At 37.1% G+C, this 18,780-nt stretch overlaps 3 protein-coding genes across 3 annotated transcripts; 2 read left to right on the plus strand and 1 right to left on the minus strand.

Moving 5' to 3' along the window:
• The first annotated feature begins 800 nt into the window (after positions 1-800).
• On the plus strand, positions 801-4,433 carry LOC126799208 (transcription factor BIM2). Its single transcript, XM_050526364.1, has 8 exons — positions 801-956; positions 1,061-1,138; positions 1,228-1,312; positions 2,084-2,153; positions 2,238-2,333; positions 2,856-3,265; positions 3,789-3,942; positions 4,090-4,433. Exons 2-8 carry the CDS (start codon positions 1,075-1,077, stop codon positions 4,198-4,200), a joined length of 990 nt encoding a protein of 329 aa, XP_050382321.1. The 5' UTR covers positions 801-956; positions 1,061-1,074; the 3' UTR covers positions 4,201-4,433.
• A 1,262-nt stretch (positions 4,434-5,695) lies between these two features.
• Positions 5,696-8,574, minus strand: LOC126798158 (rhamnogalacturonan I rhamnosyltransferase 1). The gene is made up of 8 exons (XM_050525019.1): positions 7,857-8,574; positions 7,699-7,766; positions 7,513-7,598; positions 7,261-7,414; positions 6,888-7,177; positions 6,595-6,799; positions 6,353-6,510; positions 5,696-6,260 (listed from the first exon to the last, which is right to left on the minus strand). The coding sequence occupies exons 1-8, from the start codon at positions 8,149-8,151 to the stop codon at positions 6,014-6,016; spliced, it is 1,503 nt and encodes a 500-aa protein (XP_050380976.1). The 5' UTR covers positions 8,152-8,574; the 3' UTR covers positions 5,696-6,013.
• A 5,672-nt stretch (positions 8,575-14,246) lies between these two features.
• On the plus strand, positions 14,247-16,179 carry LOC126799438 (uncharacterized). The gene is made up of 5 exons (XM_050526643.1): positions 14,247-14,385; positions 14,489-14,651; positions 14,783-14,890; positions 15,540-15,614; positions 15,811-16,179. The coding sequence occupies exons 2-5, from the start codon at positions 14,518-14,520 to the stop codon at positions 16,040-16,042; spliced, it is 549 nt and encodes a 182-aa protein (XP_050382600.1). The 5' UTR covers positions 14,247-14,385; positions 14,489-14,517; the 3' UTR covers positions 16,043-16,179.
• Positions 16,180-18,780: the final 2,601 nt, after the last annotated feature.

Consider the following 18,780-nt stretch of genomic DNA (forward strand, 5'->3'; position numbering starts at 1 on the left):
AACATGTTCAGCAATCGAACTATGCAATGCAATTCGACATCTCAGCTTCTCTATCAAAGTTTCTTGGTATGATTAATATGAGTCCCAAGCCAAGCAAAGATCAATAATTCAATGAGTTACGCAATGTTGTTCTTGCTCAAGTTATCGCCTTGGGGCTTCCCTGTGTGTTATGGCTTTACAAGGGGAATAGTTCAAAGCTGAAATACAACAGGAATTGTACAGTCTGCGAAGAAGTACAAGCTTTGAGCTGAAATTTTGCCAACATTTTAACTCAAGGAGGAACTTGTCCAAATAAATTTTGCCTTTTACAAACCGCTCAATCAAGTATAAGCAAACTAAACATCCAACAATCAGCACAAGTAATCGATTGAGTTGGCAGCAGCTTAGGTGTTTAAATTGAGTTGGCAGCAGCTTCGATTGTCATCCAACTAGTTCGGTTTCGATTTCGGTTTTGATGTTCTCTCAAACTACTTTTACTTCCCACGTCATTCTAACCATGAAAAAATTGTTTTGTACATAAACACAGCCGACCACCAAAGTGTAGGGCCTGTAGGCACATCACACATCCCCTGATCTCCCAACAGAAATCCTCTGGTAGGTCACGTGCCACGCATGCCCCGCCCCCCTCCTCAGTCCAATTAGGCGCGGCGGCGGGTCAAATTAGCAGCGGCCACCACCACCACCAGAAAAGAAGGAATTAATTACTTACTTAATTAATTTAATTAATCCCGAATTAGGACCCAAAAAAGCAACTTATTAAACAATAATATTCACTCCCCTTATTAGGGCTCCGCCCCTCCTCTTTCCTACTGTTACTATTTGCAACTCTCCTCTTAAATCCAAAACCGAAAGCTCCACCAAAGACTTGACCTTTCTTCAATTCCAGTCGGACCCAATTCGGGTTCGGACCCTCCCCGCATTCCTCATCACTCCCACGCACTCCTCCCAGCTTAAAGGTGCTTCATTTCTCTCTCTTCCTATCTAAATTTCGCTCCTTTCTCTCTCTCTCTCTTGAGTTTTTGTTGTGAAGAGATTGACAGTGTTTTGTGATGTTTTGCAGTGTGTAAGTTGGAGATGGCGAAGCCTTCAAAGGGTAACCATGATGAGTTTGAAGACGATGAAGAAGAGAATCATGCAGGTTTGAATTTTTTGTTTTGTGTGGTGATGTTTGGTATGTGAAATTGTATGTGGAGATTTAGAGAGGAATGAGATTGGGAATGATGGCAGGGAGAGCAGAAGGACAAGGGAGGGAGAAGAACCGGTCGAAGCATTCCGAAACGGAGCAGAGGAGGAGGAGCAAGATTAATGAGAGGCAAGCTTTTTACACTCTCATTTTTTGTTTTATTTTTGTTGTTCCTGAATTGTGGTTTGTGTTTGATTTCACTTTGTGGAGTGTGTAGGTGGAGTGGAGTGTTGTGTTTTCGGGTTAGGATAGGTGGGAGGGGGGAAATTTGGTGTTGGGTTTAAACATTTGAGATTGTGTGTGTGGACGGTGAAGAGTGTTTGTGTAGTCATTGTCATATGTTTGTTTTGTTTTATGAAACAATGAAAACTTGGGAGCATTTTCAGAGTGTGAACCCATTGTTGTAGTTTCTGGACTCAAATTCGGTGTTGGGTTCTACTGGCCGTCTATAACTTCTTCAAGAAGCTTCCTTTTGCATATGTTGTGGACGAGGCAAACAGACATGGACCTTAAAAGTGGATACCTTGTTGTATGAAAAACGTATGATGAAAAATGTAGGGTGGCACTTAAGACTGCTATGTTGCAGTGAGTTTATTGATTTTTACTTCTAATCTAAATTTACTGTCGAATTTTATGATTTCTGAATTGTACGGAAATTTTTCCAGCCTATATATAGTTATCTTGAGTACACCAATATTTCGTGCAAGACAATTGCTACCAAGTTTATTGGGTGCATTGTATTGACTTTGGAATGTAGTCTTTGTTCTTTGGCCTCGAATGTTAGTCTTGAGTCTTGTATTATTGTTAAATAATCATTTTCTGCTCTTTTACGCCATGGGGATCTTTCTTTTTGGTAGCATAGATATAATCTCACATTAGCAATACATCTTTCTGAGGCAGATTTCAAAGGTTGAGAGAGATCATACCCGAGAATGATCAGAAAAGAGATAAGGCTTCATTCTTGTTAGAGGTAAATATTCCTGTAGTCTCTACTTATTTGATGACAATATTCTGTCCTTGTTATTATTTTGAAATAAAATGTGTTTTTACGCAGGTTATAGAGTATATACAGTTTTTAAAGGAGAAGATAAATTTATATGAGGGTCCATACCAAGGATGGAATCCAGAGCCAGCAAAACTTATCCCATGGGTAAAATTTGAACACATGATATGTGTGTTGTGTTTGTTCTCATGTGCCATCTGGTAGTGTTGGAGTATCTATCACTTTTCCATTGCATGTCAGTTTCATAGGTTTCACTTACACCAAAGTGTGTACCCAGTATGAAAACAGAAACCACGTGTGTTTTTAGTGTATTTATCGATGTGTAAAGATACTTGTGATCAACATGTGCCATCAAAAGGATTGAAGGAATGAATTGTGTTTTTCTGTATACACTCTACTGAATGTCTAACAGAGATACCCTTTTTTTTTTATGGAATTAGTTCTGATTTTAACTAGTAGTACATGCTCGTTATGTTTAAGGTGCGTAAGTAGAGGCATTATGCCCTCTGGTGTGTAGAATAACAGAAACTAAAACAACAGCACAAACTGTTCTCCGTCTGTTTAGATGAATATATGACTTGCAACTATTACATTATCTACATGGATGTTAATTATATTGATAGAGTCTGTCCAGTGGAAACTTACTGAACTCCAACTTGCTTTCTACAGAAAAGTCATCATAGGTCTGGAGAAGATTTTGCGGATCACTCTCAGAGCATGAACAATGGTTCTGGTCAGGAGAATAATGTTGTTGTCTCCCCTGCGATGCTCACCAATCCTCAAAACTCAGTGGAATGTGACTTGGACTCTGCTACTGTATACAAAGCACTAGATCAAATTCGTGGACTAGCTACTCCATCCATTCCTAATATGAACCAGCAAAACATCTTTGACCCTATTGAGACCATTGGAGCTCCTACACAACCACTGCAAGAATCTATCTCTGATGCTGAGCACACAGCTTCTCAATCTCAATACCAGTCATGGCCGGGCATAATGTCAACAGCTGTAACAGACAGTAAATCTAATAGGCATGATGAAAGCAAGACAGCTAGCATCTCGACTGCCTACTCTCAAGGGTGAGCTTCTAAGGATTTCTTGATAACTTGATCGTAATCTTGGAGTAAATATACTTATGCCGGCCCATTTTTACTGTTAATCTCGTTTGCTACTATGTTTGAAGAAATGGCCATAATAACTACATGCATGCTTATAGGCCTACAATATATTTATATATATGTATGTGTGTGCGTGCGCATGTGCTACTATGGTAGACTTGGGTATGACAGTTCAGAACTATTGCTGGTTGAGACTAGGAATTGGCGCTTTATAAGTCACAATAATTATATACATGAGTTTTCATAAAGGCGAAGTTATATGCTGATGAGTGTACTGAAAATTCAATACAGACTGAAATACATGTTAGTACCTAGGCTCTTCAGCATTGGCCCGAGTACTGTGCTAATTAATGAAAAACTATTTTACAGACTTTAGGACTCTAATGGTGGTGCTTGTTATATAATTAGTCCCCAAATTGTATAGATTCGTTCATCTAATGATTCATTTGACAGATGTGCTCTGTACTGTGTTTTGGTTGATCAGGGTATTGAATAATCTGACTCTGTCACTACGATCCTCTGGTGTGGACTTGTCCCAGGCCAGTATTAATGTTGAACTTGATGTTGGAAATCGAGCAGGGCTTGATGTTGGAAATCAAGCAGGCAGTGGCCTGAAATCAGTGGCATCTAGTTCACAGGTTCTGCTAGAATCTTTAGCCAGTTGACTGGTTTGACATGCATTTTACTGTGACTGCTAGATTTTGCAGATTTTTTGGTTTGTTGTTGAAATGCATCTCGGAAGTCCTGATTGTTCTATTATGTTGCGTTGCTTTTTGTGTGCTCAGGCTCATTTTAGACAATGCTTGAACAATCAAATGGTGACACATTCTCAAGTAGGCAGCTATCACGAGAACTTCGAACAGCCTCACAAGCGGTTCAGAACAGGAGAAAGCTAGCTTTACCTGGTCAGCAATTTTTCTTAGTATCCTGTGCTTTTTGGAGGGTGGGAGCTCTTGGGCGGGTCATTCATCTAAGGTCATGACCCAGAGACAACTAGGTCCGGGTCAATTGTACATGTTTGTGCTCCTTGTGCATGGGTTTTCCTAGATAGTTGCCTCATATATTCGTTTTTGTACTTCTCGGCGTTATTTATCTAACAATGCATCTGTTGAAATCATTTGGATTTTGGAATCTATATATATACATATCTATCTTCTCTTACTGTAAAGCTAACCACTATACCGGTCAGCTCGATCGATTGCTCGAGTATATAAATACTCCTTGCGCAAGGAGTTCCAATACTTAAAACTTGTAGAACTCAAGTTAACAACTTAACATTGGTAAATATTTGACATCCACCTAGTAACATTAGCAATGAAACATTGTAAAATTTTATAAATGCTGGCACAATCTACCCTCTAATCATCATGAGATAAAGCTAAATCATTTATCAAATAAAACGTGGCAAATATGATTCTGTCTAATCTTCTTACCAACCCTAGTTCTAATATAAATTATATAATGAAGTGAGGAGTGGGGGACTCTGAATCTTTCAGTCTCTCTTTCACCTTTTTGGTAGTGTTTGTGTGCTGCGAAAGCTACGTTCAAGCTCAGAAAATGGCCGCCAGCATCAATGCATCATCGTCTTGAGTGGAACACTACAAGTAGAAACACTACAACTGGCTCTTATGGCTACATGACTATCGAACTAGAAGACCTTGAATGCTAGTTTCTTAGTGGATGGTGGCTCTTGGATCACACACCAAGTTTTTTCTTTCTTGGATCACTCGTTGATAATTGCCATGCCATCACATCTCCAACCACCACTGGTTTTCTTATTTCTCTGAATTCTTATCTCTTTGTGCGTTTTGGTGCTTATGATGAGAATAAGTTATGGTATTTCTGGTCTTTCTGCGAAGTCAGTGGCCACTAAATTTAGGATCGTATCATTATGTATGGGCTATTTTATCATTGAAAGCATGGAGCTGGTGTACCATAACGCTTATGGTACATAGTTTATATCATGGTGCAACTAAACACTGAGGTACATTACAAGTTATGGTCGGAGACTTTTAACTACTTGGGAACTATGGACATGGAATAATGGGGATCATCTATGAAATCCGGTCGATTAATCCAACATGGAAAACTGGATTCGATCGAGTATTATATATACATGAGGTTAAGCTAACAAGATAAACATGAGAAGATGAAGTGTAATTTTCCGTTTTATCTTATGTTGAGAAGCGGTTGCATCATGGACTCATGATGCTTGACCCAATTTAAGGGAATAATTGATTAGTTTAGGCATGCCTAATCCATGAAATGAAACCAATATCCAGAAACCCAATCATGCTTATCAGCTTTTCAGAGCGGCCTCATTACAAAGAATCATTTAGATAATATAATCATGATTAGTTTGCCCTTACCAAAATCATTTACAGATAAAAGCAGCAGTATGAATATATTACTTGTTGCAAAAATTGATGCTTACATAATTAAATGGGAAGATTATGACGGGCCAACTGTATTATTTCTATTTACAATAAGCTTATTCTGTCTCAAAATCTTAATTAATCAAAGACTAATCATGCTATGAAGTGTTTATCAAGTCTGAGGCCCCAAAATCACGTCCAACCCAATTTTGGTTTTACATAGCCCCAAATCCTTTCTGTAGTTAGACAACATCATGAAGTATTCACTGGCTGCATAAATCCTCAATGACAAAGTGCAGGAACTGTAGGAACCACTAGTTTGGCATGAATGGGATCATGTAGTTCTCAATGGCTCATCTAAGAGTTGCAAACATTCATGAGGATTGGAGTAGAAGTAATCCTCTTCTTTTGGTTTATCAACAATATAAACTCTCTTTTTGGGGCTCCCCATTCGAACAGCGTGAGCTTCCTTCACAATGGAAGAGAACTCATCCCAGCTCAGTGCTCCACTAATGAACTGATCAATCAAACCAATGAGAAGCCTTCTGTCTAGTAAAATTGTCTTCTTAAAACCTAGGAACCTGAAATTTGAAAAATGCCAAGAAGAATATGTCAGATGAGAGGGCATTAGATTAGTAATATTTTACACAAATTATGTAGAACATTGTATTACCTGCGATGGCCTTCAACAACTTTGGCCATGTTTCCATCGTATGTTGGAACGAAAATGTCACTCTCAAGAGACACAAGGTAGTCCAATGCTGCCATTTGAGAAGAGTGGTTTGGGAAGAACCTCAAGTCCGAAGGATCGAGCAGTGTCTCTTTCCTCACCTGTTCCATAAAGAGCAGCAAATTGTTATCAGAGACCTAGGTATGTAGTTGTTAGAAAAGTTGCTTCTGCTTCATTCTACTTACCACATTAGGAAAAGCAGCTTTCAAACCTTCCATTCTTCGATCTCCACCGTATATTTCTCCGGCGGCAATGTAAATCTGAACATTGTGATCTATACCCAATGCAACCAATACTAGAGCAGTTTCTTCCGGTGTTAGAGGGCACAAGCCTTCTACCCTTTTCATTTCGGAATCAATGTCTTTTTCCTTCCACAACGGATTAGCATATCTAAACAAATTAATGTGCAACAAATAACATAATTATGAGCAAATGTCGTGAAAATGTAAATGATGAAGATAAAAAGATGGGTATATACCTCATTGTGTTGAGTTCTTCCACCTCATTATTGCTGCAACCATGGCTGCAGCCAGAAAATGATAACATGTCCATTTCATATCTGAGATGAAGCACCAGAAAAGGGCCTTTTTCTCTCAAAATTCTGACTAGCTTTCGACCGGTTTCCTCTATCTGTGAAGTAAATCGCAGACCATGGAAATTGACTCTGCATCTCAGCTTCTGTATCTCAAGAGGTAGCCCATTATTAGCCACTCGAGCATCAGTTTTGTTCAAATGCACTACTTTGTGCTTTCTTACCAGCGGCAGGATCTGTTCAAACAAACCTCTACAAATCAGTAACAATTGTCGTAAAATCGAAAGGCTAAGCATTGATGAGCTAAATGCTTCCATACCTGATGAGTATAGTAGGAAATGTTGGACCAACTAACAGGTGGCAATGAATATACAGCTCTCTTGTTGAGCTTTGGGGGCAGTTCCTTCAGTATCCGGACCTCATCTCTCAATGATCTAATGAAATGATTGACATCGAAAATGTCTTCAAACTCACTGCATAACAGAAAAGAACATGCTTAGAAACCAAGGATCACTCATGTTCTCAATAAAATCATACATAATGAGAACATTTGTACACAGATTAACCTTACCTTGCAGCCCAAAATGAGTTCTTATCCAGCTCTGGAACAATAAGAGTCACATTCATGTATCTGGCAATCGCAACCATATCACAAATCTACAGAAAATCAAGAAAATGAGGAAATTAACATTATGGAGACAGAACAAAGAACTGCTTTATTAACAAAATGTCCTTATACAAGTTGCTAGAAACTCACCGCAGCTCGCATTTGATTCAATCCTCCATTGCAAGAAACCATGAGATATCCATTATTCTTGTAAACCCCTATAGCAAAACGTAACTTGTAATTCAGAACTATGTTTCTTAACAGAAATAAAAATGGTAAAGATCATTATGAAACAAATTGAAACTCACTCTTTGGTGGGAATACTGGGATTGGAAGCTTAGGCAATTCAGAAGCAACATGCAAATCTAATTGATTACAAGGAGGCCAAACCTTAAACACTCTTGGACCTCTAATCAACCAAATCCCAATCAACTGAACAGCAGAGGCCCAAACCAAAGCTGTCACAATTGCCCTCATGATCAACAACCATGAGTTCATCTTCAAAATCGAGTTCTTCAATTTCTCAACATTACTCACAACCTTGTATCGCATCTTCCACTCTGCTCTATAATCATTCCTCTCAAAGTCCCCTGCTTTGCACATTGTGAGTGACTCAAACCAAAACCAAAAGCCCTTCTCTTTCAGAAACACAAACTCTTCAATGTCATTAACAGCATCCAAAGGCAGACATGCACTCTTCAAGTACTGAGTCGTATGATATATATGAACAGGACAATGTGACTAACACGTATAGAGACGAAACACCTCGGAAGAATAAAAAAGATTAAAGCTTTCTTGATTCTGATGGAAAGCTGGCACTAAAATAATCACAACCCAATTCTCAGATACAAGTCTAATACCAAACCTTTGTCACTTTGTAAGGCTGCTCAAGCTTAACGGATCAAAACCCAGAAACAGAAAAAACGAGAAAAACTCAAATATTTGAAACTGAACTCAACCCAAGAAAGACTTGGTGTCTTTTTCATGTAGAAATGTTGATAGGAAAGACAGATAAGAAGAGTCCAGTAGTTTCAGAGAAAGAGAGAGAGAGAGAGAGAGAGAGAGAGAGAGAGAGAGAGAGAGAGAGAGAGAGAGAGTGAAACAGGAAAAAGGCTGCATTCAAGGACTAATGTGTGTCAGCATTTATAAGCAAAAACAGAAGGAAATTAGAATAGTAAGAATACAGTAAAGTATTTAACTTACCTGAGGAATTATAGCATCTTTAATCTGCAGGATTTATTGGTGATATATGGTGATTAGGATGAAGGTCAAATATAAGTTACCTAAAGTTTTGGATATTAGCAAATTGGTATTTAGCAATTCTAGCTTGCCACCAGAATCTGGTTCCAACTGTCCAAGAATCATTGGTTGTGAATCCAAATCAGAATCAGGATAACTTATTGGAAGCATGCATTTCAAAATATTTCTCCAACAACATAATTAACCATATCCAAATACATGAAATCTGTAAATTTAAAATGTATAAGATGAAGATAAAATGGTACTAAAGAAATGTGTGGAAAGAGTAATACTAGGTTAGGTTACCCATAGGTCATTTCCAAAAAAAAAAGGTTACCCATAGGGTGAAAGGTCATTGCAGTTCTTGATGACAGTGCACACAATCAAAAATTCATATTGGTCTAATTTAGTGGTTGCAGTGTTTGCATTATGATTTTATTGCTCACCATTCCATTATAAATTGAAGGGGAGACCATAGTTTAGTGGTTGTAGACATGTTAGTGCCTAAACTCAACTGCTGTCCCATCAAGCTATCTCCACCAACTCAAGTTTTTCTTTTTCTGGAATTTGGATTCAATTTTCGCAACATAAAAAATGGAGGAATTCAAGGCTTTCTGTGCTTTAATTCCCTATTTGGCAAAGGGAAAGATGGTTGCAGGTTTTTGGTTTGAGACAGTTACTAAAAGGGTGAAGTAGCCAATGCCTTGTTCTTAGTTCTTCCAAGTCTGTGATCACTGTGGCTACGTCTCATGTTTATAGGATTCTTGTTAGATGCAGTTTTGGAGTTTCCAATTGTGACAAATGCCCGTGATATTATTTGTCCATTGTTGACAGAGCAATATGATGAGAGTCTTGGATATCTTGGTCTCTCCAATAAGAAATTGTAGTAGAGATAAACAACCATCAAAGTCATCGGATCAAGGATCTTCTGGCCAGCCAAATGATAGATGAATCACATTTGTACCATTTCAGGGTAGGGTAGGCCATCCTGCAAATAAAAATAGGGATGCTCTCACCACTACTTGCAAATACAAGTTTGTCAAAAAATAATCGAATCATGCTCAACCACAATGTAGGTTATCCGGCACGCCGTTTTTGTTTATAAGAATCAAAGTGTTAAAAAAATTTAAATGGTTTCGGATCGGAATGGTTACCATCTTCGTCTATGCCAAAAGGCAAAATTGTCAAAATACCCTAAATTTAGTCTTAATTGTCAATTTGCACCCCGAACTTGCATTTGAGTCAATTTACCTCCTAAATTTGGTAAAAATTGCCAATTTACACCCCGAACTTGTATTTGAGTCAATTTACCTCCTAAACTTGGTAAAAATTGCCGATTTGCACCCCATCCGTTAAATTTAACTGTTTCTATCCAATTTTGCGTCGCATGTCATGCACATGAGGGGTAATATTGTCATTTTCTATTTATATTTTTCTTAAAAATAAATAAAAATATTCTTTAAAATGAGGATTATTTTGTTAATCAGATTATTTATTTACATCTTTTTTCTACATACTTAACCCTACTTTGAATTATATATTCAACATATCCACCCATTCAAATATAGTGTGTTGTGTATAAATATATTTTTATATGTACACATTGTTGAAGGAGGAACAAAATGAGAATAATAACGACGTAATAGAACAGAACGTAACCGTTTATTGATTGATAATGAGGTCAATATATATACATTACATAACCACAATCTTGTAGGATTCAGAGTCCTAATCTATTACAGAGATGCGAATCTATCTCTAACACGAAACCTAATAAGGGTAAGACACACACAATGGTAGAATAATAATTCTCTCGGAACACACATTTATTTTTAATTTTCAATGTATTTATTTATTTATTTATATTTTTCTAATATCTTTTAACATACCATATCACATAAAATAATAAATATATAAATCAATAACATGTTTCGAAAAAACAAACATTGTAGCAAGTGTTCCTCTTAAGTAATTTTATTAATTTATTTCATTATTAAATATGAATAACTATATAATGACAATACTGTCTTTTAAATGCATGACATGTGACTTAAAATTGGATTGAAAACATTAAATTTAACGGATAAGATGCAAATCAGCAATTTTTACCAAGTTTAGGAGGTAAATTTACTCAAATGCAAGTTCGAGGTGTAAATCGACAATTTTTACCAAGTTTAGGAGGTAAATTGACTCCAATGCAAATTCGGGGTGTAAATTGACAATTAAGACCAAATTTAGGGTGCAAATCGACATTTTTGCCATACCAAAATTTAGATCAATCGTCTTCATGTGATTAAAACAATCAAACGACAGCCAACACTAACCATATGAAAAATGATATTCAATCTTGTCAATTTGATCACCCCAACAAGGATGAAAATAAGAGAACATGAAGTACACCTCTCAAATTCGCAGGCTACTCATCGATTTCACGCTTTCTCAATCCACAACTAAATCAAAGTGCATTTTCGATCTGTTCAAAATATAAATTTCTAAAAAAATTTCGTCGTTTGAGGTCCACATCAGTTGAAATTTGAGAGGAGAATCGAAAAATATAATTCTAAATTTCTAATAGTACTCGATTCTAATATTAAGGTACTGTATTTGAAGTTGTTTATGTATGTCAGTTGTGCCTCATCAAAAGATGAGCGGCGCCATCTTATGAGTCCTGTGCGAGCAATAATAAACTCCCACCAGTGAACTATCAAGCATATTCTAAAGGCTTTGCTTCTGTCCCTTTTTCACAAGCATACATAACTTAGTCACGGAATGAGAGGCTGAAAGCTATCCCATACTAGGGCTTACTCCGTGCTCCTCAATCCTCACATTGTGCCTCTTGCTTGCTCTCAACGACTGATGCTCATTCGAGCTATGATCACTATGATGTGATAATGATATTCACATGCAAGGCTTAGTCTTCTTCCTCATATACCACAATGTATCTGCTTTATCATAGCCATTGAAATCCCATACAATACTCTGGCATAGTGTTGAATTGACTCTCCCCACGAACACCCGCCCAATATGATGTAACAACTAACAAGACGCAATTGACTAACTTGAGCGATTCGTGTTGGCCAAATAACACGCTCCAAAGTTAGTGAATCTCAATTTCGGTTATATATTATCTATTTATGTGAATGTATTAGCAGTTATGCATATCTAATGCATTTATACTAGTTGTTATGAGAGATTCTATTGGAGCCGAAGATTATTTTTTGTGTGTTTATAAGATGGCACGAAAGCCCACAAAGAGAAATTAAGGTTGTGTTTAGCACAATTGTGACTTATAAGAAAAACTGACTTATATTTATTTATGAAAATAAGTTACTGATAAGTAAAATAGCTGAGTGTTTGGTAAACTGATTTTTTATAAGTAATTTTCAGTGACATAAGTTGTGCAGAGTGTTTGGTAAACTCAAATTGGCTTAAATATTTTTTTTAGAATGACCAATTTAAACATCAAATGATTTTATGTTTTTTTTAAGAGGCTTTTTGTCTTATTTCTTTGCTAACACAATATCTTACAACTCCTCAAATTTTTTGTTAAATTAAGTAAAACAAGATTGTTTTCTGGTTTCAGTATTATTCTGCATGCTTAACTGTTCTTGGCTCATCTATAAAACTTACACCATGTTGGCATAGGCTTATGTCAGCCATAATTAGCGTGACTATTAGCACACTTAGGCTTAAAAGTTTAGACCGATTTATGCTTCCAGATAATTGGTTTCAAATAAGATCATATACTTTTATATATACATGGAGATATCATATGTGAGAAAAATATGAATATTTTACCCAACTCAGCATTATGCGTGTAGGACAATTTGGTAAGCAAGTCTAACAAAACAGAAGTAAACTATAACTTGCATCATCTTCTTCCTCCGACGAAACGAGCAGGAGTTGTAGCAGTAGTACCATCTAGGGGTGCTGCAACGACAATGAAACCGCCAGAAACAGATATCAATTTCCCTCTTCCAGAAGCAACTAGCTCGGTGATATCGTTTCCTTTGAGTTTGGACAAGAGAAACTCAATCTTAATGTCATCGGCTTCATCTCCAACTGCAACTAAATTCTCGCATGCCTTGGTCATCAAGCCTAGAGATGATATTTACTAATTCAACTAGCAAAATTAACAAAATTACAAAACTTGTATAGCTATAGAATTCAGACGGAAGTAAGATACCAATGAAAATTATGCAAACTCCAAACTTGTTTATGGAACTGAACACTAAATATGATCTTAAATACAAACACAAATCGAGAGGAAAAAAAATCTTCAATATCGTATCAAACAAAGCAAAGGTAGGCCTTCGACTCAAGGGTAGTGCATTTTGAGCAGATGAATATGATCCTTGCTCATAAGAGATCTAGTTGGTGGTGAAATATTAGAATATCATTAGTCTGGATTGTGCTTATTGGTGGAATTTGCAATGAAAATAGGTGTGTTAATCAGTAATATTTGGTAAAAACACATCTCATTGTTGAAAGGGACACTGAAGTAGCACGTAAATTACATGGAGGATTTGGCATCATCTATGATTATGTTTCAAAAAACAAAGATATAAGACAATTAAAAAAAGTACATGATCGAGAATTTTCATCTGCAAAGGCCGGGGCTGGTGTTGCCACCAAACCAAAACTCAATTCTATCGCTACCACTATTAATACCCAATTCAACAATAAACATATATCAATAGAAAATTACCAAAAAGTAAATTGAAAATATGATCACGATTTAGAACCAACTACCCAATATCAAGAAATCTTCAATTTTATATACAAATATACATCAGTCTCAATTTGAAAGTTTGAATCTTAGAAAAATGAATGAAAATAGACAAATGATTTCAAACTCATTAGATCAAAGCCTCATTACCAAACTCATAGCCACAGATGAGAGCAACGTCAGAGGCGTCAGAGGAACGATGTTGTCCGGACTCCGGAGAGGTGGGGAGCATCCAGAGAGAGATTCTGAGAGAACATGGAGAGAGACACAAAGGAGTTGTCGAAAGGAGGAATCACATGAGTCTTGGGTAATTTGTTAAAGCTCACAAGGATACCCAACGGTATTTTAAAAATATCATTTAATCACTACAATACTCCGTGTTTTTCTACTTATGCTTACAGGTCAAAAAAAGATTGGGGTGATTTACCTTTTATGTAAAAAACCATCCTGACTTTTAAAAAAACCACTTGCTCTTATGTTTACCAAACAACAAAACCTCCTTAACTTATAATAGAAGGGCTCATAAGCTCCGCCAAACGCAACTTTAATTACCTATACGCATAAGACCCAGTCCATTACACCGTGAGTACGCGTATGTGTTAGCTTTCTTTAGTGGATATACGCATATGTATTTTTAATTAATCTATATATTACTTTATTTTTATTATTTAGTTTTCATCCAAAAAAAGAAAATTCGTGGAGCCCCGACCAAAATATTTCTTCACGTGGCCCCACCTCAATGAGAGTCCCGAGCTCTAACAGTGGTCCTTATCACACTGAATGCCCCTAACCATTATAAACCCTAAACCCCTCAATCTGCCGCCTTGTTTCTAATCCTCGAGCTTTCTTCTCTCCAATTCGCTATTCCGGTTAGTAAAGTTTGTTCATTTTTCGCAATTTCTGTTACCCTTTAGCTAACCCAGTTCCGATATCTGCTTAATTTCTCATGATCTGTAATCTTCTGGGTTTCAGCTGTAGGGTTTTGGTCTTTTGGAGCAAGAATGAGGAAGCTCAAGTACCATGAGAAGAAGCTGTTGAAGAAAGTGGACTTCTTGTCATGGAAGAGAGAAGGAGGCCACAGAGAGGCTAGCGTTATGCAACGTTACTACGTCACTGGCCGAGACGATTACAAAAAGTAATCATCTTTGATTATTATTAAGCTTGCTTCAGTTTCATGGCTGTGGTTTTCATTTAGGTGTTTCTTTTTCAGTTTTTGAATTGAAGATTTTGTTTAACTTGATAACTAAATTGAAATTGTGGGAGCAGATATTCGAGTGTGTGCCGGACGACTCAGAAGATAGTGAACATGTTGAAGCAGATGAATCCGAAAGACCCGAGTCGGATCGAATTGACTGATAAGCTGTTGGATAAGCTGTGAGTATAAAGCTGTTCTACTCAGATATATATGTTGCAATGCATATGTTTGTTGGGTGATATACTGGCAATCTGTTACTGTATTGATAGCTGAATTTAATAATTTGATATCAAAGAGCAATGCTGATATCTATGTCGAAATTTTAATACATGGAAAGGGAAATTTGATTGGGTTAATCTTTGAGGGTTTCAAGTATATAGATAAACTAGATATTGCATCAACTATGCAGCATAGATTCTGTCACAAAGCTGATATCCTGATATATATGACTACAACATATATAAAGTAGAATTGTGGTGGTTCCGGTTAGAGTTAGGTAGATTACAGACAGTCAAACTTTGCTCCCAAATTTATCCTAGACTCCTACCCTGATTCACAGATGGCAGTATTGAACAAATGATAGCTTATGATCATGTGGTCTTTTCTAGATATTATATAGGTACATTCTACCTCTAACGGGTAATTATTAATTTAGGAACGGTAAATTTTGGATAGAAAAGCAATGTTATGCTGGCCATTATTTAGGGTCAGGCTATGTGTATCACAGTACTTCATGCAAGATAGTTGTGAATATAAGTTAGTAAGAGGATTCAGTAGTTTCGGCTAAGTAGCGATTCATTCCTATAAAGGGTTTATACTGGATGGCAGGTACAATATTGGTGTGATACCGACCAGGCAAAGCTTGAAGGAGTGTGAAAAATTATCGGTGTCATCTTTCTGCAGGTAATCACTTGCTCTTTCGCATGGCTTCCCTTTCTCACCTTTAGAGTGATATCTATGTAACAAAATTAAAAGAATAGAAAGGTTGCAATTTAATCCTGATGGTCCATACAACGGGGACATGCACATTTTCTTTAAATATTTGAGAATTGAGATTGAACAACTCTTGTTAACTTACTAATCAAGTTCTTGTGTGTAGGCGAAGACTTTCAAGTGTTTTGACGCGATTGAAGTTCGCTGAGCACCTGAAGGAGGCTGTCACATACATTGAGCAAGGGCATATCAGAGTGGGTCCGGAAACTGTTACTGACCCAGCATTCCTTGTGACAAGAAATATGGAAGACTTCATTACATGGGTGGATTCATCCAAGATCAAGAGAAAGGTTCTGCAGTACAATGACAAGCTAGATGATTATGATTTAATGAACTGAGGAGATCACTGATGTGGAAACTTGGGGTTCCCATTGTACTCGCTTGTTGGTACATGAAAAGAAACAATTCTATGTACTGTGACTATATCCCCAACTTTTACTGAATGGAGTTTGAATTACAATCCAATTTTTTTTTTTCACCTGACAATCTCAAGAACCTGTTACATTTAGTTTTGATTGGATGCAGTGTCTATTGTAAATCTTTGGTAGTTTTTAGAGCATGAGCCAATGACATACAACGTCACCTCCTTTACGATTGATCAAGCCATGTGATGAGTTTAATTGACAGAGCGAAGCTCGTGGGGCGCGTTCTGAGACAATCTGTCTACGGCGGAGAAAGTGAGAATTGAGGAATTCTTTTTCAAACAAATAATAATGTCATTTTACATTTTTACCATAGCAAAAAGGGACCCATGGGTTTAATTGAATTAAAAATATCTGAAAGAGGTTGTACTGTGCTTAATACCCACACATATCAATGACAGAATCAAATTTACCGACCACCTTTTTAATCACCCAGATAAAGTCATGTGTCATAGATTAACTATGGTATAACCATTATTATCTATATAAATTAATAACACATGGTAAAAGTAATTCAATAATTAATTTAAGAGTTAACTATGGTATAACTATAGTAAGTAAAAAAGATATGTGGCTTTCATCTAGGTTGATTCTTTTTCGTTTGAGTGGTAAAATCACTATGACAGATCTCAGAAGCACGGAAGCTTGCATGCAGTCGCGCTTCGCGCTTCGGAAGCGGCCGGAAGCGGTCGGAAGCGCGATTCCGAGAAAAATGTGGTTTGGAAGCGATATGGAAGCGCGAGCTTCCAAATTGGAAGCGCCAAATAGTCCGGAAGGAAGCGTGGGCAATTTTGTAATATTGATTAAAACCTAATTTCTCTCTTACCTCCCTCCAGCCTCCCCGTCTTTTACCTGTTATTAAACATGAAAGAGCCTGGAAAATGGGGAAGGTGGATGACTCCACAGGAGGCTTGTAATCGAATTGCTTAAGCATGCATTTTGTGTAGGTTGGGATTTAGTTGATAGGTGGTTTAAGCATGAAAGTGTGCTTAAGCTACTTCTACTTGTGCTTTTCATTGCTTCACCTATTTCACTACCATAAAACCTGATTGTGAGTTCTCAAACTGCACTGTAATACTAATTATATGCAAGTGAACTGGATTCAATCCTCATGCAGAAAGCCTTTCGGGGATGTCGAAACTTCCAATTGATACACCATTCATGAAGTCCAAGTTGAGTTTTTTTTTATATAGGATTAGTCCAAATTGAGTTGGTATGGGTTTGATCACTACTTGATGGTAAGCATAACATATGCTATTTTTTTGTTTTTGTAATATTATATATACAGGTTAATATCTTTAATTATATATTATTTTATTCCGCGCTTCCGAAACGTCCGCACTTCCAAGAAATTTTGAAAAAAAACGCTTCGCTTCTACGTCCCCGCTTCCGATTCCATGCAGCCTAGTGACAGATTGACAGAATGCATGTTTTAAACAATTGACAGTATAGCCTGCAGTACAAGTAACATGTATATATAATCTGACAAGTCATTCCGTATATATGTTTACTAGTACCCAGACCATTACTATTTTTCCTTTTCGATTTGGTATAATATACTGACAAGGAGCTTTGTGCATACAGGATTGCTATCTGGTTTATATTCTTACTGATAAGCGCCAGTCTTGTTTTTGCCAGTTCAGTAGCTGAAGTATGCAGTTTGGCTTTAATGCTTCAATATCTTGGCTTAAGGGCCATCCCACTTACTGGACAAACGATGGAGGTGTATACACTACATTTAGTTAACTGATAGTTAGTTTGTGGTTAATTTTTTAGTTTGTGTACTGGAGCTCATCTAACCTGGCTTGTTCTATCTTTGTCCCAGTCGCAAAGGCGTCTTGCCTCGAGTATATTCAAGGCCGGAAAGTGCAATGTACTTATTTGCACGGATATAAGTACTAACAATTTGGATATCCCATCAGTGGATATTATCATCAATTATTACATCCCCTTACATCCTCAGGTTAGAATGTTAGATAGTAGAGGCCACTGATCCTTTTTTTTTTCCTGCTTTATATGGTTGATAAATTTCTGTTGAATCGTTGCCCTTTATGCCTCGACATGCAGTGGTATAACCATCGATTAGGACGAACTGCTCGTGGCGTTGTAATCTCTCTAGTAAATCAGTATGAGTTGGAGTGGTATATGTTCATAGAAAACCTTATTGGTAGGCTACACTTTCCATACATGTTTCTGTTGTGACACACAGAAGGTGAGTGTTTAGAATTCTGATAGTTTGGTAAATGTCCAGGAAAAAGATTACCTGAATTTCCTGCTCAAGAAGAGAAAGTTTTACAGTTGTTTGTACCAGTCAGAGAAGCCAGACTATTGGCCGAATCGGTAACGTTCATCTTAAGTTGGTTTACTCGCTGTTCATAACAATCGCGGTTTACCCACTAGATTCATATGCATTTTTGTTTTCTTGGTTTTAATCAGACTACATTATTCAGTGTTGTCGTTGTTAGTTGATATGATCTGCATTTGGTACGTACAGATAACAAGGGAAGGCGGAGACAACAGAGGAAGGATGGTGAATAACATATTGAAAAGCAGTCTAGTCGGAAATGGAAATCCTTAACACTTCACCACTGCCAAATAATACGTAGTTGTTTTGCTAGTAGGCGTTTGTCATCATTAACAATTTCTTGTGAAGA

The sequence above is a fragment of the Argentina anserina genome, chromosome 6 (assembly GCF_933775445.1).
Source record: "Argentina anserina chromosome 6, drPotAnse1.1, whole genome shotgun sequence".
Lineage (NCBI taxonomy): Eukaryota > Viridiplantae > Streptophyta > Magnoliopsida > Rosales > Rosaceae > Argentina > Argentina anserina.